The 26,315-nt window shown below is 36.7% G+C and overlaps 1 protein-coding gene across 1 annotated transcript in view; it reads left to right on the top strand.

Annotated features, from left to right (window-relative positions):
* RP1 (RP1 axonemal microtubule associated) overlaps positions 1–26,315 on the top strand; it is a gene marked incomplete at both ends in the record, with an annotated part of 160,715 nt that overhangs the window by 58,201 nt on the left and 76,199 nt on the right. The window contains 5 exon segments of the mRNA XM_079299550.1: positions 7,821–7,992; positions 17,001–17,155; positions 17,787–17,865; positions 20,676–20,757; positions 22,834–22,882. Of these exon segments, the coding sequence (XP_079155676.1) occupies positions 7,821–7,992; positions 17,001–17,155; positions 17,787–17,865; positions 20,676–20,757; positions 22,834–22,882 (537 nt within the window).

Genomic DNA, 26,315 nt, shown 5'->3' on the forward strand with positions numbered 1-26,315 from the left:
TTTGGAGATTTCCATGAAATTCATTGAAGGTAATTTACAATTGAGTGATAGGGAGAGTTCATTTTTCTGTCTGGAGTCCTGGGTTCTGGGTTTCCACAGAACAGTAATATGTACTCTGATAACATTTGGTCTTGTGGCTTAGCAGCTTTTCCCACCAGATGGGTATGTCAAGGATAAACAATATAGGAACAGGAAAAAAAATAGAATTTAAATTTGATGGGTTTGCTTTTCTGCTCTGAATTGTTCCTGTGTGTTCGACGAAACTACTTCTGGGCTGTGGTTTTCTGCTTCTGTTACTATTCAGGCATAGTTTTTAGGGCATAATTCTTCTGTTGAGAGTCATTCCTTCTCCAGTAGAGGAATATCAATCTACCATAAGTTACGGCTTTCATCACAACTCTTGTCTGTTTTCTGCATCTTCCTCTGGTGTCATCACAGTCCCTGAGTATTTCTCAGTATTTCAAAACTACTGATTTTGGCAGAATGCTGGGTTGCTTAAGACACTGGAGCTTTAATTATATTGTAAATTATATTATCTAGAGCCCTATATTCTGCATCATCATTCTTTGAAACATGCCAAATTATCTCTTGTGACTGTACACACTGTTTGATAAAGAAATTATTTTTAAAAGTATTCTTTTAATGTTTGGTCATGCCAAATATTCCCTTCTGTGTCAAAGAGAACTAAGCATAAGACTGTAAGCCTATTCTTCTGTAAAAGCCAGCTGCAATCTCTCAATTTTTATTACTTCCATACATAATAATTCCATACCTTCAGGTACAAGTTCTGCTGTTCTACTAATAATGAAGTCAGTTAAAACACAGACTGGTTCAGTAGATTTGCTTTCAAAGTAATACTTGCCTTAGTGATAGTGGCAGGACCTAGCATTTCCCCAACAAGACTTTTCCCATTATTTGCTTTGTGAATTTCTTCATTACCAGCTCTTCAATCTCTCTAAGGCGGTGTTTGTCTTAAGAATCTCAACACACTGTCGATTAAAAAAAAGTACAATATTGAACTACTAGAAGTGCTGGAATTTTTCCTTAGAAGCCTTCAAAATCTTCAGTTTAACCTGGGGTTATATTTTGTGGTTGGTGGCTGTGTTTGTAAGGAAGGTAGCTGTTCCATGTTTGCAAGTACAGAACATGAAGTGTGCATGGTATTTTAGGAGCATTGGAAACTGAAATCCACCCCTGGTGTGAATTTTGCTGCATGAGCTCATTTTTCAAACTTTTAAAGCTTTTAAATCATTTATATGATTTAGAGTTTCTTCATCTGCATAAACAGTCCTTAAATTCTCAGTGGTCTAGGGCAAATACCAGAAAGTAATACAGTGAGATGAAAAGCAGGGCTCCTATAATACTTGAAGAGATACTTAATACCATAAAAATTAAAAAATAATGCTCTATGATGAGACTGTTAAAGTGTTAAATGCAGCCATTTTCCTTCCACTTCCTCTTTACTTTGTTTGTTTAGAGTTGTGTTCATCAGATGTACATTCATGCTGTATTGCATCTCAGGAATGTGTTACACTCAGAACTTGATCTGTTGTTTTTCATTTTAGATTCTTCCTGTTCAAATAAAATTATCAGTCATTTTAAATAACTTATACATGAATAATTAAAGCTCCTTCCTTTAGAATCAGCCCTACAGACTCTAAGAATCTGTTGTGTTTTACTGTGAGTCTTTCTCTCCTTTACTTGGATCTATAGCCATTTTTTCATCAGTCCAAATTGAGCTCTCCAAAGTAAAATGAGAAGCAGTGAGAAGAAAACTAAATGTTGTAAAAATAGCTTGAAAGAAATCCATTTTCATGCTTTTGCTCATGATGTTCAAATAAAAGAGGCTGAAATGAGCTCAGTTAGAATCCTTCCAGAGTGGGAAGATTGCAAAAGTGAGCATAAGCACTAATGCAACTATCTACAATCTTAACCATGGGACTGACAATGCCTAAAAGCTGGACATTGCCTGTGTCTTGCTATTTTCCAGCTGTCCTTGTTTTCCATAATGACCATTTAAGTCCAGAAGCAGTTGAATAAAAGTTAGAGAAGCCCAGGATTTAGTCAGATCTGCTTAAGGCAGCATAAAACAGTCACACTCATGACTGTGACTCCACTTGAAACTGTCACTGTCTGTGAAGTGCCTATGATAACAAGAGGAACCTCATCCCTTACTGAGATTAAAGGGAGAAGTATGTAAAATGATCTTCATCAGCTATAGGCTGTGCATTAAACAAAATTTAACTTGTTCCAAGAAACAGCACAAGATTGCAAAGAGCTCACAAAAAATCTTGGAGAAAAACACAGCTCATCTCATCTTCAAGAAATGAGAGTGGGGAATGTGGTGTTACTTGCTCAGTAATTAGGCAGTATGTACTATATATATATATATATATATATATGCATATACATATATATATATATTTGTACTTGCTGTTGGCATAATTTAATTAACCTCACAGTAAAATGAAAGTTCTTCCATAGCTCGAGTGCCCTGAAAAAGAAAGTGTTTTAACAGTCACTGTGCAATGAGCATTATTTGTTTACCCAATACATTTTTGTGACCAAAACAAGTATGAAGTAGGAAAAAATAATGCTGATCTTTGTGTGGCCTTTAATCCTATTCCTTACACTATATCCACCTTTTTTCATGACACTGTTACATTTCTGTGTGAGCACCTGTGGCATACACTAATCCGTGAGTTGGTGTGTAACTGTGCCAAGTTTTTTGGGCACAATTAACAAATTGGCTGAATTCAGACATCTGGAAAAAGCAAGCAGCATGGGTGGACCCTGGGTACTGTAGTGGTGTAATTGCTATTGTATTTTTGGCAACAGTTATTAGCTGCATGTTTGCAATTAAAAAAAAATCTTCAACTTCCAAAGATTTCCCTGTTAAATACCAATACTGTAGAAGTAAAACTAATGCAATCAATGATTTTTCTTTTTTGGGAATCCAACTACTGCACATCATTCTCTGAAATTCTGTTAATGAAATGGCCTTACATTAAATTAATAACTGTTTGTTAAGCATATTCTCTGGGGGGTGTGTTAGACGTTAGGATTTTGGTGCAGCTGCATCTGAAGTGTTGATTTATCCAAATGATTTTCATGCTAGCCTGAGTTTATCTCAAAGAGATTACAGGATACTTCCTGCACAATAGGAAAGCAGTGATATTATTTCACTTATTCTAGTATATAAAAGAGAAATTACATGTATTCTTTCCATCCTTTTATTGGAGTATCTTTCCACTGAACCTTTTCTTGTTCAGACAAGGAACTTCTCTTTTCTTTTAGTTAAACATCTTAAGTACATAAAGATAGGTCATACCAACTCCACTCAAAATATCACAGGTATGCTAGGGACCAAAGGTGTATTTGCATAACTCATTTAGAAATGGAGTTAAAATTTAGTCCTTGCATCCTCTTTAGGAAGAACTTCTTGCTAATAAACCTGGATTTCAATTTATGCTTAGAGACAAATTGTAAAATATGAGCTTTGTTAAGCTTCAATTTCAAAAAATAAGGTCATGTTGTCTAACACATTATTTAATGAAAAAGTTCTCATTGCCTATGGTAAGAAGATTATTTAGTCCTATGAATAGTAGCAACAAGCAAAGCTTGCAAGTGTACTGTTTAGCAGGTCAGTCTAGTTAAACTTCTTGCAAACATTTAGGGTATGACTAAAGCAAAGATGCTGTGTGTCAAACATGGCCCTTTTGAAAGAGGTTGGATAGTTTTTTCAATAATTTGTACTGGTAGTTGTACCATGAAATATGATGTATTGATATTATTGCCTGTAACAGTGAAGAAAAACTTAACAAAGGCATGTAATGGAATTGCCACTCTCATTGTAGTCACAATGGTTTATTTAAGTTTATTAAGTACTGGTAGTCTGTCACATAAGCAAGGTCTATATGAGCCTCATCCTTTTTAGAACTTACTATAGGACTTAACATAAATTGGTTAATGCATCAAAAGGAGTTTCACAGTCAACCAACAAGTTAACTGTAGATGATGGTCCAAGTGTTTTGAAAACCTTTTTCTGGAAAGACATTGGCATTTGTAGAAGATTTCTCTAACAGGCCATCCCTAAGAAGATCACCAAACCTGATGTTTGTGGTGTCTAGATTCTTTTACCTCAATCTGTGTTTCCAAGCCCTTGTTTGCTACCTCTGCAGTTTAGGTGGCTGATGTAAGCCACCTCATAATAGGTGGGTGATACAAGCCACGTCATAAAGGAATTGAAATTTTCCTCCATATCCAATATTCTATTACAGTATCCATATCCATATTCTATTACATCATTGAAATTCATAATTGTTGGTATCTCAATTTAATTTTAGAGAAGTAGCGACTAACTCAAAATGAACAGAACATTTTAGAAAAAAATACAGAATTTTAGAGTGGTGCCTTTTTCTGAGGAAATCAAAATTTATGAAGAAAGTTTTGCAATGTCCCTGTAAGAGACATGTAAATGTTGTCCTTTTTATATAGCTGAGAAAGTGAAGCAAAAAGGGCTTGTGAATTTTGTAATGTTTCTTAGGAAGCCTAAAGCAGATCCAGGAATAGGATCTAGCTGCCTGATTTTCAGAGCAATGCTTTAGTCCTGGAACTCATCCTTTCCTCTTTGGACATTTATTGCAGGCCTATCAGAATGGCTGTTTTCATATAAAAAGGAATGTTACTTTTGCAGTTTTAGTGCTGGAACATCATAGAACAGCTAGACTACACTTTTTGTAAGCACATTGTTTACAAGGGCAACAAAGTCAACTTTGTTTTAAAACTTTTTACAGAACGTTCTGGCTGTGAAAGTAGATTTCTAAATGCCAGGTTGTGTTCAAGTCATGCAGAAGTTCAAGGCAATTTATTCAAGACAGGAAAGGAAGAAGCAACCTCAAGACACTGTTTATGTTGTCAAAAGAATATCGTTAGCTCTACTGTGTTATGAGAATATTTTCCTCTGCAATTCACTGCAAGAGCAAATTTTGACATACGTTTGACGGGATTCCAATTGACAAAAAATAATGTGTTAGCAAGTCAATACCACTGAGAGACCAATGTGATATGTGATCTGACATCAAGATGAATTGTTCCAATGCAACTGGTACAGAAAATAAATTTCTAATTGTATTGTAGATCTTTCAGAACATTGTATACAATTGATTTCCCCTCTGCCATTGCCTAATTTCCACCTAAGAGCAAAATTACTTTTTCGCTCCCAAGGTAACTAATAAACAATTATTCAGAAAAAGAATATTATCCAAATATCAAGCATGTTATCAAATGGGCAGTGTTCTGTGTTTTTAATTATTTTTGAGACTTTTCAGAATCAGAAATATGCCATTACCTGTAAGTCCAGCATAGTTTACCATACCAAAAACCTCTCAATTTGTAAGTCAAGTAGACAGGGATGCTTTATACTGCTTCTCCCTTTAACTGAAAACAAGCAAATATATTTGACTTGAAACTTCAGGCAAATTCTGCTTTAGCACATGGTCATAACTTTCTTAATTTAGTGATGTCATAACTGCTTTTAGAGAGTGTATGTTAGGGAAGGATAGGATGTATAGAAAAACAGAAGGACATACATGTTTAGAGATGATAAACAGGACTCAAACAAATGTAGTTGAACTAGTTGCATCTAGATGCATCTCCTGGAGAAACCTAATGGTCTGGACAGACTTTCTGTTCTTTACTGATTTTTCTAGAAACTTTATTTGATTAGGTTTGATGGATTGCTCTGTTGCTTACCCAGTAACAGGAAGTCCCTGCATGCTGATATGGTGATGAATGAGCTTCATCACTTCCCTCTCCTTTTTCAAATTGCTTCTTAATTTTTTCTTTTAAATTTTTTTTTCTCCCCCACCCATATTTGGGGTCAGCTCTCCTATGCATGCACATGTTTGTGATATTTTCCCCAGTTGTGCCAATGGTCTACCAAAGATCATCCATTGTGGAACTAGCAGGTCGAGGGGGGTGATTCTGCCCCTCTATTCTGCTCTTGTGGGATCCCACCTGGAGTGCTACATTCAGCTCTAGGGCTTCCAGCACAAGAAGGAAATGGATCTGCAGGAGCACAGCAGGAGAAGAATCAGAAGGACATATCCGTGGTCTTTGTAGGGGAATTCACCTGGAAACATATTTCCCATCTCAGACCTCCTTCTGAAACAAACAAAAAAAACCACATCCACTTTAGGATTATATTATAAATCAATATAATTTAAAAAGTTTTAGCTTAATTTTTGACCCAACTCATATATATGTATATGTACACCATAGACATTTAGGATTTGCTTATCATTGTTTCAGTTTGCTTCATAGCCAAATGACTGATTAGGTGCTTCAGAAATTGAAAGAGATTCTTTGATAGAGTTCTCTGGTCCTGACCAAGAATCATGGCAATGATTTTTGTATGCAATAATCTCTGATGTCTGTGATGCTTCTTTTTCAACAGGGTTTAAACCAGAATTTAATCTTGGACATAAGGTCACAAGGTATCAGTGTTTTAGTTTCTAAATCACCCTGTAACACTTCTGCACCACAAATAGCAGCCAGTGCCTACATCTCAGGAGAGCACCACTTTTGTTGTGCACCAATATCTTATTGTACTCAGTTTGCAATAAAAGTTGAGAGTTATATTATAATTTTGCATTTATTTTCAAGGTAACCCTAGCAGTCCCTTGCCCACTGCAGAGGTCTCTGTTTTGCAGCTGGGTGACATTTATTAGGGCAACTTATGTACTGGCTACATTTGTGGGTATTTTCTGAGTACTTTTCATCTGTTTTTGTAATTCTGCTGTATTAGCAGCATATCTTTGAGGTACATGGTTTTATTGCATTAATGCTATAATTGTATCTTCAGCTGGCACCTCTTACTTTAACATACTGTTTTAATATAGCAAAACATACTACAATGGTCATAAGACTCTGTTCAGACTTTTTACTACTAGCATACTCACCCTATGAGACTGAGTTGTGCCAAGCTTGCCTCAGGGATGTCTGTTTCCTTTTTGTTTTGATGTGAAATAGTACAAAATTGCTATAATAGTAAAGAAAATGACTGTGTTTTGTTCTTTTTTACTTCCCAATTACTATGACCTTTCAAACACAACACTGATAAAAAAAGTTTTTTAAAAAAAAGGTTGAAAGTGGTTAACCTTGCTTTTGTGCTTAGACTCCTGCCATCAGAATTGCCCAAAATACTTCTGCAACCCGAAACATAGTGGCTGTTATTCAAGGCTGCAGTATTCAATGTGACATAGTCATGTTTTATTGTTTAAATTTGCTTCACAGTGGCATCAACACTCACAGAGACAGTGAACCCTGACACCAGTGCACATAAAAACAGGAGTCAAAGAGAAAAGTAGCAGACTGGTAAGTGGTAGGAATAGTTAATAGGGCTCAGCTGACAGTAACTATGGATTTGTATGATTTTGTGTAGCAATGACTGAACTTTTTTCTTCTTGTTAAAGTATTTGTCTAGAAATAGAGATTTACATTCTAACACTAGAAAATTGATTCTGTGAAGAGGTCTAGAAACAGACTGGATTCTCTAAACCCTTTACTCATTTTAAATAATGTGGAACAGAAGTCAATAAAATTACACTTGCAGGCAACTCCATATGTTTTTACTGTGTATTTCTGGGTTTCATTGTATATTAAGGTTTAGTTTTCTAACAAAACTCATTACTCTTGGCTATGTTAGCTGTACATATAGCTTGCATGCCCAGTATAAGAAGAATGGCTAAAGACAAGTGTAATTTTTTAAATAAAATCTGGATTCTTTTTTTTTTTAATTAGTATTTTTTTTATTACAGATTAATCTCAGAGATCTTAGGCAGCTTTATAAAATCCACATTGGCCATGACAACAATGGAAATGATCCCAGCTGGTACCTGGAGGAAGTCAGAATTGAAAGAGTAGTCCCTCATTCTTATGAAGAGATTTGTCTCCCCATAGAGAGCTGGCTTTCCAAAGACAGGGGTGAAGGTGATATGTGGAGAGAAGTGGCAATAGGAAACCCTGCAGAGGAGCTTTTGCCTTGTACATGCTCAGTATTTTAGATCATGTGTTCACTAACCATATCCTGGGAGTATATGACAGTTTTTCATGTTTCCTCCAGGGCAGCCTGCCCAAAAGCCAGTGTAACCACAAAGAATCCCTTCCAGATACTTTCTAGCTCCAGGAGAGGGAAATGATCCCTTAACCCCATTCCTTTCCTTCCCAAAATCAGAATAATAGCTGTTTTCCATGGTATCTTACCCTGTAAAATGTTTGATTTCTCAGAGTGCCTGTACATGACTAGTAAATCCTGCTCTTTAGAGGAAGACATCAGGCAGGAAATCAAGGTATGTAATGTCATGTGATATCCAGTTCCTTTTAGCAAGCTTGAGATCATCCTTTCTTGTCCTGCATAAAACATACTTTATGAGAAGTCCATGATCCAAATCATCCCACAAGTGTTTTTCAAATCAGGCTTGAGTCACAGCCATTCACATAGAAATTGTTAGCTGCAGGGTGACACTTCAAAGTTTATGACAGCTTTGATACACTTTGTTCTCTTCAAGTGAAGTGGGAAATAGCCCACTATTATAAGGTTATTATTTAAAAAGTCCTGGACCTTTATAAAGAAATAAGGATTCAATATAATCACTATCTGTGGTTTTTTTTTCGTAGATTGTCTTTACATTAATAGAATGACGATGCAGCTGGTGGTTACTAATGTCTGACAGTGATGGGTCTTACATGGATAGGTGCTATCATTTAGCAAATTGGATTCAAACTGATGCAGTGAATTTTGCAAAGTGTCTGGGATAAAAAAAGATCATCATGCATTTAGTGACAGTCAAATAATTTCAGAAGAGAAAACCCTTAAGTCAAAAGAATATAATTCTCTGAAAAATATTAAGACTGTGATATGTGAATGTTTTATTGCAGAGGCCAGGAGATGCTGACAAACATGTACAAGCCAGCTCATATTTCTGCTTTGCTCTTTTTTTTCCCCCCAGAATAGTTATTAACTTCAATAAGAGATTTCAAAAGATAAGACTGATCAGGATGAATCAAGTTTTATGATCATTGACATGTACCACAATACCATATGCCACTCACAGTGACATATATGTCATTTACTGGTGCAGTAGAAAAACAGTGCAGAAGCCAATTAAGTTGTACAAAAAATCAATTCAGCATCAATAATTCAAATCTACATTATGCAGTATGAAAAACCCATCCATAGAAAAGTACTAATATTCTGGTCAGTGCACTCTATTTATATATTTGCATATGTAAAATCAGTTCTATCAAATGCTGGAAATGTCTTTAAAACTGCACGCTTATTTAGTCTTTAATCATTGTATTACTGCATAATTCCTTATATTTGAAGGAACATTATTAAAGTACATAGTTCAAGTATGTAAGAAAATATACATTTCCAAAAGAACTTGGAAATTTCTCAAAAATTTAAGTTTTACTAATTAGTTATTGATTTTAGGAACATTTAAATTGAACACCAATACAAACTCAGCAGGGAGTCCAAAGGATTTCCTATTTATTTTCTCAAGAACAAGCAAATGAAACACTATCCATTTTCATTTCCCATTTGAAAGCTAATTGCTTACAAGTACTGAGCAAACCACATCAAGTCACTTTCTCCAGCAGAAGAAACTACATGCTGGTAATTACTTAATGAGGATTTGATATGATTTAGGAGTTTGTATTCTGCACTTTCAATTTAATCTGTTATCTTCTGGTGATACTAGATTTGCTTAACTTTAAACAAAGTGAACAAGTATAAACTAAGCACATTGTTCTTGTAATTGCTGTTCTTAAATACTTACCTCATTGCTCAGCTTCCCTCTTAGAAGAAATGGTAATTTTTCCTTATTCTTTTTCTCCCTTTCCCCAGCTGAATTTTTCTTGCAACCAATATGGACCCAAAGCCTTGGAACTGTTTTTTGACTCCTCAGTTTCTTGGCTTTCTATTTTTTCTAGCATCTCATCTTAAGATCTGAATTTATTTCCTGAATCTCACCTTCCTCTCTGAACTTGCTTCTTTTCCATTCAAATTTCTCACCTTGGTAACCCCTCTTAGTTTTTCTGTCTGTCCCTCAGCCACTTCAAAAAATTGACAATGGTCTGGCCTCCCATTCCAAGTACTGATCTCAGTTCTTTCTCAACCACTCCATCACACCAGTCTCAATTTCCTTTCCTTTCCTAACTCAGGTTTCTTGTCCCTCCAATGTATGTTTGGCTTTGTCTTCCCTTTTCTTATTTTTTCCATATTGCCAAGGCTTCTGGTTTCAAGTCTCCTTTTCCTATTACATCTTCTCTTCTGTTTTTCCAGCCCTGGAGATCTAAACAAACTTCATCTGATCTGTCTTTGAAGTTGCCTCTGAATTCAGCATATTGTTGAAATGGGTGATCCCTGGAGGTTTCCTCCAACCCTTTTTTTTTTTTTTTTTTTTTTCCTGTGATTCTGCTCACTGACAGTCTCTCCATGTTTTATTCCCTTCAGTCTCTCCAGCTGCTGCCATGCAGGACTCCAAGTCCATTTGCTGGTACTTAGACTTCCCACCCACACATTTTCTAACACCACTTCCCCCCCAGCTCACCTAGATCCATCTATTTCCCTGCCTTTAGTTCCTTTCCTAAATGTCTTATAAGTACTCTGCAATCACAAAATGTTCCTCTTCTCTGCCCTATATTGTCACTAACACCCTTGGGCATCAAATCTCTTAGATATGATAGACACTCCAAACTCATCATGGTGGGTTTTAGGCCCAGACTGACTCCTGGGACAGCCCTGCAGGGGCTGGGAGAGTGTTCCCTTTCTCTAAGTCTCTGTGGGTTCCCACCTGCCTTTGTGCACCTGTGATTGTGGAGATGGGCTGATGGCTGCTGTGATGGGCCTGGGAGAGGCCAGAGCAGGATGTCACCTGGACTGCTCCCCTGCTTATATTCCTTTGTACATGTGCAGACCTTTATCACAGATCTAACATGGGTTGTCTTCAGGTATGGTTGAACTTTTGTTCTAAAGGGGTACCTGATGCATGAGATTCTAAATTTTCTTACTGCTGTGTTTATGTGAACATAAATGTCAAATGAGGATATAAATGGGTAAATGGGTCCTGTTCTTGTTCACATATTCAAAGGAATAACTGTACTGAAATAAAAGACAAATACTGAGACTGAGGCAGGAAAAATTGCAGCTCTGAAGATTTAGTATGCTTTTCCACTTGGAGACATGTACAGGCAAATACAGAAAGGTTAGAAGGTGGCCACTGACTGAAATAGTGCAAAAGATGACCAAAGCAAATAGAAATAACACATTATCTCAACAAAAATTTTATCCCTGTTTTATCACTCAGGAGGCACCAACTACGTAAGCAAATAGTCAGGCTTCTTTACTGTAAAATTCATTAGCAAGTGAGTTTTTTCAAAGCTGATAATTTCATGACAGTATGTTTTTTTAGACTACTGCTCCAAATAGTAGCAGTGGAGATTAGAGACCATTTAATGGAGATTAGAGTGAGAACTATAATTCTAACTGAAATATCCTAACCTGATATGGTTTTTGTATTTGTGTCTTCTAGATTAATATATGCACCACTTCTGAGGAAGATAGTCCCTCTTAACCAATATCAGATATTTAGAATTTGTTCTCTTTTAGTCTTAACACTGCTCTAACCTGTATCTTTACCCTTCTGTCATGCAAAAATGCCAAACACCCTTTGTGAATGCCAGGTAGTAAACACCAAGGGACAAAACCGGAGACTGAACCTTACTGTTTGACAGATTGAGCCAAAATGACCATTTCATTCAAGTGGGCTTGGCCTATGGAAAAAAAGGCAGAACCTGGAGCAATACTGTGCAATACTGTTCTGGTACCTTGGTATGCCAGCATAAAGAGAGGACTGAATAGAAACAGTTGGGCAATTTTAATGTTGTGTGTCATTTAACATCTCTCCAGGTTTTGTGCTCTTTGGCCAGTTTGTCTGTTTACACTGGCAGCCTGGTGGGAGTGGATTTGCTCAGTGAAGCACTCAGTGCTAAAATCCCACTTAGTTAAGTGTTCAGTGTCCTCTTTATGGGAGTCTAGAGGGAAGTTACTTCAGGCTTGTTCTGGTCTGTTCCGACAGACTGACTGCCAGTTTGTGTCAAGACTGTTGTAATTTTGTTCCTGGAATGTATTATCTGGCATAATTTCATCCAAAAATAACCTAGTTCTTTGCTTTAAAACCTCTCCATGCTGCACACCAGAAAGAAGGAAGTAGAGCCAACCAGGGAATTCAGTGGTGTTGTAAGCAAACCAGTGTCATTAGACACAGACAGCTGTGGATCTTCAATTCATTTGCTCTTAGCTAGAATTCTCAAATATACTTTCAGTAGAATTACTTTGAAAAGAGCTGACAGTGGGAGAGCAGTTTGTACCAAGTCAGCAGAAAGAGACTAATGTTTCTGCCATGAAAAATTTCATTTTCATATTCTCAACAATAAATTCTTCTTAAATTCTATTAGATTTTTTTCTTCTCCTAAAACATATCAAAATATTAACTTAGCCTTTAGTATGAAGCAACTGGAGGTGTTTGTTTACATTTACTTCTTAGGCAAGTGTCATAAGTCATTGAGTTCTGTTCAATAATTCTTCAAAAGGAATTGATAATTTTATACTGTGCCTGCAAACTGGGACCAAATTCTCTCTTGTCATTGGTGAAGGCTCAGGAGTGTATCAATTTTCTGTATTGAAAACCCTGATTCAGGTGTCCAGAATGGGAAATCTGGAAAAAAGGATTTTATAACTTTTTTTCTATTGCCCGTAGTGTTCCCTTAGGTTACCTCTTCTTCATACCCAGGAAAACTTCCTTTCTCTCTCTCTTTTGTCCAAGGTAGTTAACTTCTTATGTTATCAATAGATGCCAGAAGCTGAAGTTGGGATTTAAAAATCTCCTGAAGCCTCATGATAGTATCTCAAGAGATAGCATTTTTATAGACTGAACAACTAGAAATTTGGTACTAGTACACTTGACTGCTCATATGACTCTGCAGTATTTTTTATATACTTGGTTCTGTCATTTTTTTAGTACAGTTATTATACTGCTTTAAAGTCTGCCTCTTAGAAACTCCTCACCTCTGTCTTATAACACTTTAGTTCCCTTTTTTATCCATGCATCCATATTTCAGATTTTTCTGTTTGGTTTGTAGAACTAATCTAAGGTTACTCTGTGAGCAATTTGAAGATTTCAATCACTTATTTTCTGAAAGGTCATTTTCTTTTTTACTGAGTGCTGTGTGAATTTTTTTTTCTCCCTGCTATTCTCTATTAATTAATCCTCTTATATCCTTCATCAAAGTTGCTGTGTTTTCCAAGATATTTCTTCTATTACTTTGATGTTTTTCACATTGGACAGATGCCTAGATGTGAGTCTCACAGGTCCATCTCAATGCTGAAAGAGTTTCTTGACTTCCATTGACTGGCTAGTTTTGATAAATAATTTTTAATTTTCAACTTTTTTCCTTTTTTTTCCCTATGGGTTTACCTCTCTCTAGGTGTCTTGTCACCCCAGTTTACATTTGATGTAATTTGACTGAATCAGCATATCATAAAAGGAAATTACCAGTTGAGAAGATCAGGCCATACAGTTTTGATTTTCAGAGTTCTGGGATGGCTTTTTCTTCCTGCAGTGAAGGAGGTCTCCACTGCAGATGGGCCTGCAGCAGGGGCCTTAGAATAGGTTGGTTACTCAAAAGAAATGAAACCACAGTCCCAGAGGCTGAACACATTATCTAGGATCCTTTTACTTTACTCTATATATTCAACACACTGTGTTTTGTGAACAATCTACAGAAAACTGCAAATAAAAAAATTTCACATATGGTGAGTCTTTTTGTCTCAGCAGTACATTCAATGGGTAGGTGTGTTCTCCAGATTTGGCTGTATTGCCCCATCAAACAATTGGTGTACCTTGTTTTATCTGTTACAGAGTGGCACTGTTCTTCTTAGTTTTAAGCAATCTTTAGCTCAGGAGCCATTAGCACCAGCACCTTTTGTAGGTGCTCTGCAATCTAAAGGAGATGCTTGATGAAATTCACAAAGTTCAAATCCTCTCAGGCTGGTCTGTGCCTAGGTTTGCATTTGCACAGGAAAGACTTAATGTCCACAATCCATTTAGTGAATGTTTATTTGAATGTGCAGTTGTTTCACCATAGTGGCCATGTTCACCATGTTCTAATTAGGCATGTGTGTTTTGGACAAGATTTTCTTTGCTTCATTTTTTGTGTGATTCCTATGAAATGCATTGCAACATACACTCAAGTTAATAAACATTCCTTTTTTTATCCTAATATAAAAGCCTGCATTGTAGTAGCCTATATTTGTAGAAAAAAATTAGAGCACAAACTGGTCTTTTTTGTTAAGAATGTTCCTGTATAAATAATGCAGATTGTGTAGCTTAAATAAATGTCAGACTTAACATTTTACAGATGGTGAGAGATGTATAGACACAAGAAACTATGGAAAATATTTTCCAGTTTTTTTCATTTCAAGATGTGCATGTTGTCTACTTCAGACTGATTTATTTAGGCTGGTAGCAAAAGAAAGCTCTGTTTAATCATTAGATCATTATCATCATCTGGTTACCACAGAGATGCAGTGTAATAAAACGTACTGTAATTTATTCATCTGTTAATATCTTTGTGTTGTGTTATAATTACTTCTTGTTCTCTTCTTGTGTGTCCTTCCATGAAAAAACTTGTTGATATTTTGGTTTTGTAAACATTTACTTTTAAATGTTTTTGTTTTGTTTTGCTTTTTTTGTTAAAGCCTTGAATATGCTTTAAAATTGTGCTTATAGTTACTGAATGTTTTTATTTTTGATCATGGAAATTACTTGTAAGTAATACAGTCTTTCTGTGTAAACAATCATAACATAAGAAGTCTACACCCTTTTATTTCCTCCCACAGATATTTTGCATTTTCAAAACTAAGAATGTTAGTAAGTGTAAAAGTGTGGAGGATGCTTCATGTCAATATGTTTCATCTTTCACTACCTGCAGCATCTTGCTTCATGGGCAGTACAGCCCTGTTATAAAAATTTCTGTCCACAGATGATTATAATTTCTATTTTTTTTAAAAATGTAACCTCTCTCCTCCCACACTCCTAGATTTTGCCCCTTCATGATCAGTGTGGTTCTCTGTTTTGCTGCACATTTTCTGTCACAGTTTGCTGCCACCCCTTATCCTCTGCCCTTTAGCCAACTATGATTATATTAGCAGTTATGATACAAAATGTAATTTGGATATATAGCTCAATTATGCTAATTATCAGGTCAATTTATCTTTGCTACTTTCTATTCATATGTACAATTTGTTTTAGCATGAATTTAATGCTAAAAACCTCAAAACTAATTTTTATAAGGCTCTTCCAAAATTTTGAAAGTATGTGTGTGTTAGGGAGATCAATTATAAGTTATGGGTGGTGTTGGTACATTAATGCAAGGATGTGAGAGCTGCAATGAATGCTTGCAATTACAGAAAATAATAAAATTGGTCAAGGAATACCACTCCTATTTAAAATGCCAGTTGTAGCAGTGATAAAGAGTTGGAGACACGGTGTTTTAGGATAATTTTACACAGATTAAAAGAAATACTCTAATTTGGTTAAGCATAGAGTCTATTCATCAACATTTCTCCTATCTTTTAATACATGTGAGCCTATTTTTCTCCCGCAAGTATTATTTTACTCCTTGTTTGTCTTCTCCTATGGGAATCAGGAGCAGCTGTTTTTCAGTGATGGTGGTCAAGGTGATGTTTGAGTTTTATAAACAGATTTGGGAGCCAGTGAATAAAAAATTATGAAAATTTCAGATTCTAGTATCTATTTGGTGTTTTAGGGGTAACAGTATTTTAACTAGGTTTTGCAGAGTTTCAAGCATTTGTTGTATTCTGTTTTCTTCTTTGTTCCTCCTTAAAAGGGACTAATTGTATTTCTTAGGACTTCTATTACCTTTCTTCACTCCCAAGAACTGTTAAAATTACACACAAATAAAGCAGTAATCTTCCCTGTGATCTACTACATAGCAGCAGAAATGGCCAGCTGTGATTGGAATAGAAACACTGCATGGAAAAAATTGCCATTAAAATGCAAACAGGAATTCTTTTTTTTTAAAGTCACAGAGAAAAAAACTGAAATGAAACATTATATATGTATATGATGTATTATATATCATGTGTATGTGATATATTATATATATGTGTATGATCACTGCAAAGAATTTTGTAAAAATAAATTCGCACATCTGGATAGTTATAAAAATAATATGAATGTGGCATAGAACATCTGAATACAGTAATTCCAAATAATATTTCAGAATTCTTTGCAGATGTATATATTTTTTGGTCTAGACTATAAGGAGCGGCATTAGAAAGTTGTAAATATATTTTAAATGAGAGCTGGTTTTGGAAGTCCTATTCATTCACTAGTGACAGATGTAGAAACCTTCCAAAGCAAGATGAGTGTTCATTTTTTATAAGTGTGAGAGCTGTTCATCTGCTTGCCCACCTTTGTATGTGAGGTGAAAATCTAATCTGGATTTGTGGTTTTTATTCCTCTTTTAAGATGAAATAAAAGTTAACAACCCAGATAATTGTTTTGCATAAATCTGGAGGTTGAAAATGCTTAGGCAGTGCAAAGTAGCTCTTATTTCATATGATGACTCAAAACAGTTAGGTGGTCTCCAGATAAATTGTAAAGAAAGACATTGTGAATTAGCAATGCATAGCAGTGCTCAGCATAACTTGGTTTTCTTAAGCTTAGTGTTTTCATATTTTTGTGAAGAGAATTAAAAGATTTGAACCTGGAAGTGACAAATTCATGTGTATGCAGGTTGCTACTTGCAAATTTGAAAATCAGTTAGAGTACTCTGGCAATATTTTGATGAGGAAACTACAGAATTTTGTGCAAGCTGCAAGGATAATCTCGTGTTTTTTCTTCTTGTAGTGGTGGTGTATGAGGTCTACATATACACAGGTGCTAAACTTGTTGCTGAAACAGATTCCAATGTTTATATCAACCTCATTGGGACAAGAGGAGATGCTGGCAAAAGGAAGCTCCATAGATCTAAGAATAATAATGTTAAGTTTCAACATGGACAGGTAAAGTAAAAACAATGCTGCTTCTGATAAATAAGAATAAAGTATGACTAGAAAACTTTCATCAAGAAATGTAAAACCTTTTATTTACAAGGTTTATTCAGGCATTGACCATTTTCTTTACTCAAAATTGCTTATATAATTGCATCATCTAGATAATTTTTATCTGCTTGATCAGCCATATACTGAGAGCTTTAGATATTAGAATTTGGGTATTTTGGTTATTGGTATTGCACATAGAGATAAAATGGTAACAATAACATTTTTGTATTCCTGAACAGATCACTGTGAATTTTAGAATCAAGTTCTAAATCTGTATTCCTAAGTATGGTTTCCAATCTTGGTGAGGCAGGTAGGGTAGAAAATATAACACAGACACAACCAAGTAATTGAAACTGATCATTGTGTCATGACAAAGATATCGGTGTTATCTCTGTGGAGTAATTTTCAGGTTTTATTCACCTTAGAAAGTTTTAAAGGATCCTAACTGTTTGATCAGGATATAAAACAACTATGTTCATTTGAGGGGAAAAAAGGAAGAAAAAAGAACAGCAAAAAAGCTTTTCTATACTGTTAGAGTCGAAGCAATAGCTATGTCAAAGACCTTTATAATTTTCCTTGTATGGTTCCACAGATGGATATTTTCTACATACAGGCTGTCTCAATGGGAGACTTGGAGAAAGTTCTGATTAGCCATGATGGAGCTGGTCCAGGTAGGATTTAATTTCCTAGAGACCAGTCTGTTTTCAAGTTCTTTTTAAACCAAATGCACTTGTTTGTGTTGCATCCTTCATAGAAAATGTGACAGAAGGTCTTGCAGTGATAAAAAGTCTTCCTGCAGCTTGATCACTGTGATGGGATGATGAAAAACTGTGGTAATGGACAGAAAAAAGGGCATGAGTTTAATGTTATATACTGTTATTCCACTCTTTGTTTTCACAATTATTTATAAGAAATCACTTTTTTTTTTTTGCATGTAAAAAGCTCTCAGAATTGTGGCTCACATGGTAAGATAATCTTTCACTAGAAAAACAGTGAAAACTATACAGGAAGGAATTAAAGATACTCAGCAGATGGTTTGCTACCTGACAAAATTTGAGTAGCTATAGTACAATGTCCTTGCTGTTTTGGGCAATTGTAGAAGATTTGATTGCATATTTGATCTGTGAAAGTCCAGTGAGTGACATTGCATTCAGCTTGTAGGTTTTTCAGGAAAAAAGAAAGAATTTGGTAATGTGATGAATTTTGGTTATAGGCCATTGAAGAAATGTGCATCCCTGGAACGATGTAAATGAAGAAAAAGCTAGCATTTAAAAACACCTAAGATGTAAATTCTACAAATGTGCTTGCAGATCAATATCTAGGAAGAAGCTAAGAGAAGAAAAGGATTTTTAGACAGTTCAGGGTTTCACTGATAACAGATTAGAAAAGCCCTTTTACCCTACTCTGTTCTGAAATGGCCCCAAGCAACATCCATCTTGCTGTCTACACTGCTTAAGGCTCTGAGCAGGCTTGTGGCTAAAACACAAATAGCCATAACATTGCAGCCTTGGAATGGTGTGTGATCTTGTTTCCTGTAGCTGTAGTTCCATAGAGTTTGCTCTATTGCCTTCAGCAATAAGGATGATTGTACACCTGAGGGTTTCACTTTGTAGTAACCCAAGCTATAACACAAAAGGCGCTGTGGTGGAGCCCACCCTCCCTCTATTCCCCACAGCACCCTACCCTGCTCTCTTCCCTCATATCTCCTCATATTTCCTAATATCACAGCACAGATTGGCAGCATCAACACTGCAAATCTGTAACCCAATTCACCCATCTCCAGATGTTCTTTGGCATTGGAGTTCATATCTGTGGGTTTGAAGGACTGTCTGAATAGTGCAATGGATTGAATTCTACCTGTAACAAAATGCATGCTTTGGTAGTTCAGAAGGTTGTTCACTATACTCAGTACAGACACATCTCACAGGCATGTTTTGAACTGTGTCCAAAACTTGCTCCAAATAAACCTAGTCTGAGGAGACTGAGGGATTGAGAGCTGGGAAAAAAATAGTGACTCAGGAGAGACTCAACCTTTTGGGGGTTGAGGAGGAGAAAGGATGGTTGCTTTAGAGATGGGGTACCCCTTTTTCTCATCACTTGCCTGAGTGATAGGGCAGAAAGGTCTTTAGTCTTGATTTGGAGCCTGTCTCAGAAGGATCCTAGGACATGTTTCCTTTGAGGGTCCGAGGTTGTAAGGCATAGATCTACTCCCACAGCCACTGTGAATGAGGAAAGTAAAGAACTTTTGTTCTTAACAACAGGGTTTGCTCCATGCACTGCCTGCAGATACCCTTCCTATGTGACAGAAACTTCTGCCTTCTAGGGACTTCCAGACTGAGATGCGGGCAGGGAGGCAGAGCACAAGGAAAAATAGAATGATTGTTTGCTTCTGACCAATGCATCCCATGTGCTGGTTTGCTGCAATGTGCTGATGGTAATGGTGTGAGTCGAGCAAAACCTCGTAAGCAACATGACAAGTTGTGAGTGGTGCAGGTACAGTGAGAATAGGATATTTGAGAAGGGTGTCACAGGACAACCAGACCCCACACTAAGATGACCACTGGAAGTGATCTAAAAGATCAGCATGGATGTGCCTGTGGTTACTGCAGTCAGAGAAAAGGTGAACTCAGTAGCCCAGCAGAAGTGGGACTGCACAGCCCCATGCCACATGGTCTCATAGTGGCAAGGCTGAGTCTGTGCTCCCTGCAACATGCACACAAACACATTTATAAAACACATATATGTGTGCACAGCTGAGCAACACAGACAGGAACTCTGCAAGTTCACGAACAGTACAAGTGGTCTTTCCCTGTTACCCTCTGCAGCTGATCAGTACAATAGTCCATCAGTGTCAAACATAAAAAATTCATGCAGGATGGATGTATAAAGCCTCCAGTAGCTGACTTTAGGCAGTCAGTCTTTCTGTTGCTGGCTCTGGATCCTTGGATCCTTGGTTTTGCCAGTTAGTGGCACCAAACCATTCAAAACCCCTCCAAGGCTGCAACCCCACTCCATTTGCACGTGAGAACATAAGTTTTAAAGATTTGTTAATTAATATTTTTATATACACAATAGGAATTTCACTCATAGAGGACCAAAATTTCCAGCTTTCACGAAATTTTGATTACTGTCATAAACACATTTGTTCCAATATCCTTGTGCCTGATTACAGGGAATCAAAAGATATGAATGGTGTTGACAGTTCAGAGATATATGCTTGTATTTGGCTCCAAGGGAAAAACTCCACCCCTCTTAAATTTAAAATAATATAAGGCAGAGAAGGATTGCATCTCTTATGAGAGACAAAAAATAATAAAACTTTCATTCTGTTAATATATCTTATTTATTTAGGTGAGATCTGTCTCAGTATGATCTGTGATTCTACTAGAAAAAGATAATCTGGGCTTTTTTTCTTAAAATTTAATTAATTATTTAAGAAAAAAAAGATTTCACATGATAAACTTTTGTCATTTCAACACAGGCAGTGGATGGTTCCTGTGTAAGATTGTCATCAAACATAAAGAAGGAGAGGAAACTCAGGAGGTTGTATTTCCTTGTAATAGGTATGTCATTCATGGAGAAAAAGAATTTGTGGCCTGCCAGCAATGTAATGAAATAATTTTAGAGCAGATATGTGCACACAACCTAGATGTTTGAGCAATGCCCCAGAGTTTTCAACACACAAATTTTACAGCTGAAAGCAAGGAAAAGTTTCCTATATTGGCATGGAAGGGAGTCGTAGCCTAATGCAGAGAAGCCCCAAATCAAATGTTGCATTAGAGGAAAGGTTGATTTATTTTTTTTAAAAATCTAAATTCAAATTAAATAATCTTCCAGTTCTCAATCTTTTAAGGAGTATTGTGAGTAACGATCTGGAATGACAGAGCTGCCATCATGGAAACAGGGTGGGATGACTTTCACAGCTGCAGTGCTGCCATGGATGACCATAAATCCTTCAGCAGGGAGAGGCAAGGAAGGAGAGGAGGTGGGGAAGCCCTGAATGTTAGGGCATTTCTTGATTGTCTAGGGCCTGATGATGGTGATAATAAAGTTGGGTGTTTCTGGGTAAGAATCAAGGGAAAGCTAACAAGGCCACTGTTGTGGTAGAAGGGTCTAGGCTTTTTACAGATCAGTCAACCAAGAGGAGGAGGCTGACAAAATGTGCTATGAGCAGCAGTAAGAAGTCTCACAACTGCCAACTGCTGCTCCCATGAGGGACTCCAAATGCAGTACAGCAGAGGAGAACTTTAGGAGGTTCCTGGAGCCCATGGAAGAGAACCTCCAGACACAGTTGGTGAGGCAGCAGGGAAGGGAAGATGCCCACTGGATGAAGGAAAGCCTGACCCACTTAGTGCCTTCCCCTCAGTCTTCAACAGTAATACCAGATCACAGCCAGCCCCCTGAGCTAGAAGGAAGGAATGGAAAGCAGAATGAACCCCACAATCCAACCAGAAATAGTCAGTGTCCTGCTGCAGCACCTAGACACACGTCTGTTGGGCTGGATGTGACCCACACAAGGGTGCTGAAGGGACAGACACTTGGGTCACAACAGCCCCATGCAGTGCTACAGGTTTGGGGATGAGTGACTGGAAAGCTGTCTGGTGGAAAAGTGTCTGAAAGTGCTGGTAAAAAGCCAGCTGAACACAAGCCAGTGTGTGCCCAGGTGGCCAAGAAGGCCAATGGCAGCCTGGTTTCAATCAGCAACAGCGTGGCCAGCAGGACCAAGACAGTGATTACCCCCCATACTCGGCACAGGTGAGGCTGCATCTCGAATCCTGTGTCCAGTTTTTGTCAAAGAATTGCTTTCAACTTTTAGAAACTGCTAGTGATCTTTTGTTTCTTAGCATAGAATGAAGAGATAGGTGTCAAAAGTTAATCAAGCTGTTTATTGCAACAAGAGTTGTAATACAGTGGAATTTAGACTTCATGCATAAGAGATTTATTCATAGAGTTTTGTTGCATACAATAAATGAAATGTGTTATGGATTCTTGGGTTTAAACAACTACATCAACATGGAGTCAATAGAATAGAAGTCCATAGTGAGCACGTATTTCTTTATTTTTAAATAATGAGGTTGTTGAAGATTGGGAAATTTTATTTGAACAAGGGGGTTCAACTGAAGGAATATGAATGTGTGCTTGCAGTGAAATGATATTGGAGATATTACACTTCTAAAATCTATCAGTATAAAAAAAAAGTAAAGAACAGAAGTTCAGTTTGTTGCAGGAGATCTCCAAAAATTTTAGAAACTTCTGGACCTGCAGGTTTTATATATCATTTGAAGTACAATGACTATAACTAACCACTGCAGATTTTATAACGCTCTGACATGTACATGAGTCTCTGAACCAGTAAATAATTTGTGTTTCATATAATGTACTCCATACAGTGCTATTGCACTTCATGCAGCTATCATGAAAATTCTTCTTTACCTGGAGCAAATTGAACCCAATTCTTATATGAATGAGGCCAACTGTACTGAAGGTAGAAAAGAAAATTTGAACTTGGAAGTAGTTTCAAGGTGTAATTTGATAAAAGGTGTATAAAATACTATTGGAGACAAAAGGTAATGGTCAGATGATATATACTATACTAATTGTTTTTATTAATATTATTATTTTTGGTTTTACAATGAAAGATGGTTAGATGAATATCAAGATGATGGGAAAACAGAGAGGGAGCTAACTGTCTTTTGTTAAAGAAAATTTGTTGTAGCACTACAGTACATACTTAATACCTAGTTACTACAGAAGAGCTCTTCCAGATAAGACCATAACTTAAGAAAAAAGTGATAATAAAGTCTGCCCACAATTATTTTTTCTGTTCATATTTTAGAGAATGGCAGTTTAATGAAGACATTTCTTGAAGGTAAGAGTTGTTTTCCAGCCATTGTTTTCTATCCCGTAGTTTTTCCTGTTTGAATTAAAATCAGTATTGCAAGAAATATGTGAGCAAGTGACCTCATTTGTATATGTGTTTTCTCATATATCAGCTGTGAGAGAAAATGACAAATTGGCTGACAGTAGTCTACAGGAAGGACTAGACCTTTCTAAGCAATTGAGAAAACACATAAACTATTTCTAGTTTTTTTCTATTTCTACTATTCTGTCCTGAAATCAACCAGGAATTCCTCTGAGAAAAGATTCAAGTCTTGGTTTGTTTACCCCGATGTCACTGTCATTTAATACTTGGGGACAGGTCCCCTAGCAAACATCAGCAAGTTGAAAAATATGTTGTGAAGTGTCAGTGGAAACATTAACAGGTCAAAATTCCAAAGTAGCCAGAAATAATGCAAGCTTAAACTCTAAATCCTCCAGTGAAGCTAAATGTAGTATGCACATCCAGTTGGCTAAATCTGCTTGAATTAATAAAAAGACATTAATAAAAAACTCCTCACCCAGCTTTCTGATTTTATATCTACAAAGACAGTCTCATCCTTGTAATGCACTAGTACCATCTTCATGTCTCTTCCCAATCAGAAAAGAAAAACAGACTGACACGCGTATTTTTTATAAACATTTAACTGCAAATGGCTATTCTGTGCCACTGTGTCTGGGAATTTTATGGGAGCAACTAACCTAAAAAAAGTAGTGTTTCCATTTGTCTCTTAAAACAGTGACTTGCTTTCTGTAGGATGAATCTTAGTCTCTCAATCTAGTTCCAGTTTCAGTGAAAATTGGATCAATTTATTTCAATCAAACAGTTTAGCCAACAGCTTTATTATTCCATAAAAACATGACTTTGACAAGAGGAGAATGATGAACTCCAGTAAGTAAAGACTTTTTCACAGAGAAGGTTGACTTTCACGAGTGACTTGGAATTGGATTTTGCATTCTGCTAAGTGCACAGTTCTGAGACACAACCATAATATCTGTTTCACCTTATGTTCAGAAAATAGACTGTATTTTACTACCAATTCAAAATTTTTTCCAGCACATTTTCATTCTTCATTATGTTATAGTCAGCAGGCACAGATGCACAGGCTGCTCATTGCCTGTGAGCATCAAGAGTGATCAGACTCAGGATGTTGATTATGAAGAGAAAGGAGTGGCTTAATCCTAGCCAGCTTTTGAAATGTTACACTGTCAAAATGTCCAGGAGGACCAGAGATCATTGAAATCAGAGCTTCTGGAAAAAGAGGTTAGAAAAGAGAAGAACATTTTTAGGAAGTTATTTGTCACTTTGCTATGACAGCTTATCTTGAGCTGCTCTTCAGCCATCTTTGTTTTGCCCATGAGCTCATTCCAGTGAGGAACTGAAATAGGTTCGAGATTGGACTCATACCTTATGTGAAAAAGGTGATGATCAGGACTGATTTTTCACAGTTTGATTTGTGTTGTCATATCAGTGATTTCATAGACCTTGCATGCTTGGGCTTTGTAGGAGGGTAACAATCACAAGAGGTTTGGAAAGTTATCCTGTAGTCTGTTCTGTGTTGTTCTATCATGACTAAGTGACCATGTCAGAGCTGGTAAGAGAACATTCCAGAGATGCAGAGTCCTGGGAGAAAAAAATAATTCCCTCAGTTTCTCCTAGCACCTGTACTGAAGATTTTACATGGTAGAACAGTGGTAAGCAGTCCCCTTCAGAGTGGAGGTGAAAACTTTCCATGTAACATATATTTACTGAATAAGAGGCAAGTGGAAGTTCTGGTGTTAGGGAGCCAATGTTTTAGGCATTCATGTGGTCATATTCTGTATGGGCTTCAGGGCAAGTCATAACAAGCTGATTGGCATTAAGTTAGTGTTTGCTGATTTTCAGGGTGAGATCAATGTGCTTAGGTCGGGTTAAATTGCCGGTTACAGAAGAAATTACTTTATACATCACTCAGAAGAAATCTCATTCAGAAATCTCATTCACTTTGGATGAGGCTAGTAAACTGTTCAACCACCTAGCCAAAGAGGAAACTTTGAAAGGCATCCTTGCTAGGTAGGTTACTTGAGTGCTCTTTGTCCTTTTTCAGCCAGGCTGGTATTATGCCAGCTCTAATGAAGCAGAAATCCCAGATCCCTGTGGCTGCTGCTTCTGGCTATGGATTCTGCCAAAATGCAGTCTGCTGCGCATACCAAGTTTTCTCAGTAACCTTTGTACATTTGTACATTACAAAGAGGCTGTGGCAAACCAGGCATAGGAATAGATTTATTTGTGTGCCTCTGATTCCTCATATATTTGATGCAAGTGAAACAGAGAAAGTGTATTGCCCTGGTGGAGAAGGCAGATAGGTGCTCTTAGCTCTCAAATGAAGTTGATTTCAGGGATTTGAACTTGATTTGAATGGGACTTCATGTTACTCTCTAAAAGTTTCCTGTATGGTAGGGATATTTTACTACTTTTTCTTTCTGTTTTCTCTATTTTCCTTTTTTTTTTTTTTTTTTTTTTTTTTTCCTCAAAATAGACAAGGTATCGTAATAGCACATAAGAAAGAATTTTCTCCCAAGGCAAGGAGACAAGACACAGTGTGTTCCAATGATATCCTCACTGCAGTCAGCTAAAAGGAGCTGGCTTCCTGAAATGTGATGCCTGTAGGGTGTCCCAAGGTTTTGTGAGTTTTTGTGGGTGGTAAATAAAGTGTGGTTCAGTAGTAGAGTTTGGTTAATAGATATTTCTCTGTTGGCTCTTCTTCTGTTGTGCAAGGTTTTTGGTATTAAGGCATATAGAAAATTCATAATGAAAAGAGAAAATATTCAGTAAATTCTGCCATGACTAATTTTGTTTTGGAATTATTCCCTACCTTGCAAGTTCTTGATAATAGACTAAGAATAACCACAGAATTCCCAAATTTAAAATTGAATGGACCTGCTTTTTAAAAGCAACAACAGTGTGTTTCCATTGCCAGATGGAGGCGGAAATCCCTAAGAAAAAGAATTAAGCAGACTGTTCTGCCTCAAGGCAACACAAATTTCTACAATCTTCAGGAAATAAGCAACCAACTCCTATATCTTGCAAAGTGTGAATGTCATTCTAGGTCTTAAGACCAAAAAACACCAGAGTGAAATCTCCCCTGAAATAGTGTATTGTACTAACAATTCTGGAAATTCTTTAAAAATACATAAATGGCTCATACTTGTAAAAACCTACAAAACCCCTTCCTTTTGCAGCTATCTGAATTATATTAGGAAA

This window comes from Erithacus rubecula (genome assembly GCF_903797595.1).
Source record: "Erithacus rubecula genome assembly, chromosome: 3".
Classification (NCBI taxonomy): domain Eukaryota; kingdom Metazoa; phylum Chordata; class Aves; order Passeriformes; family Muscicapidae; genus Erithacus; species Erithacus rubecula.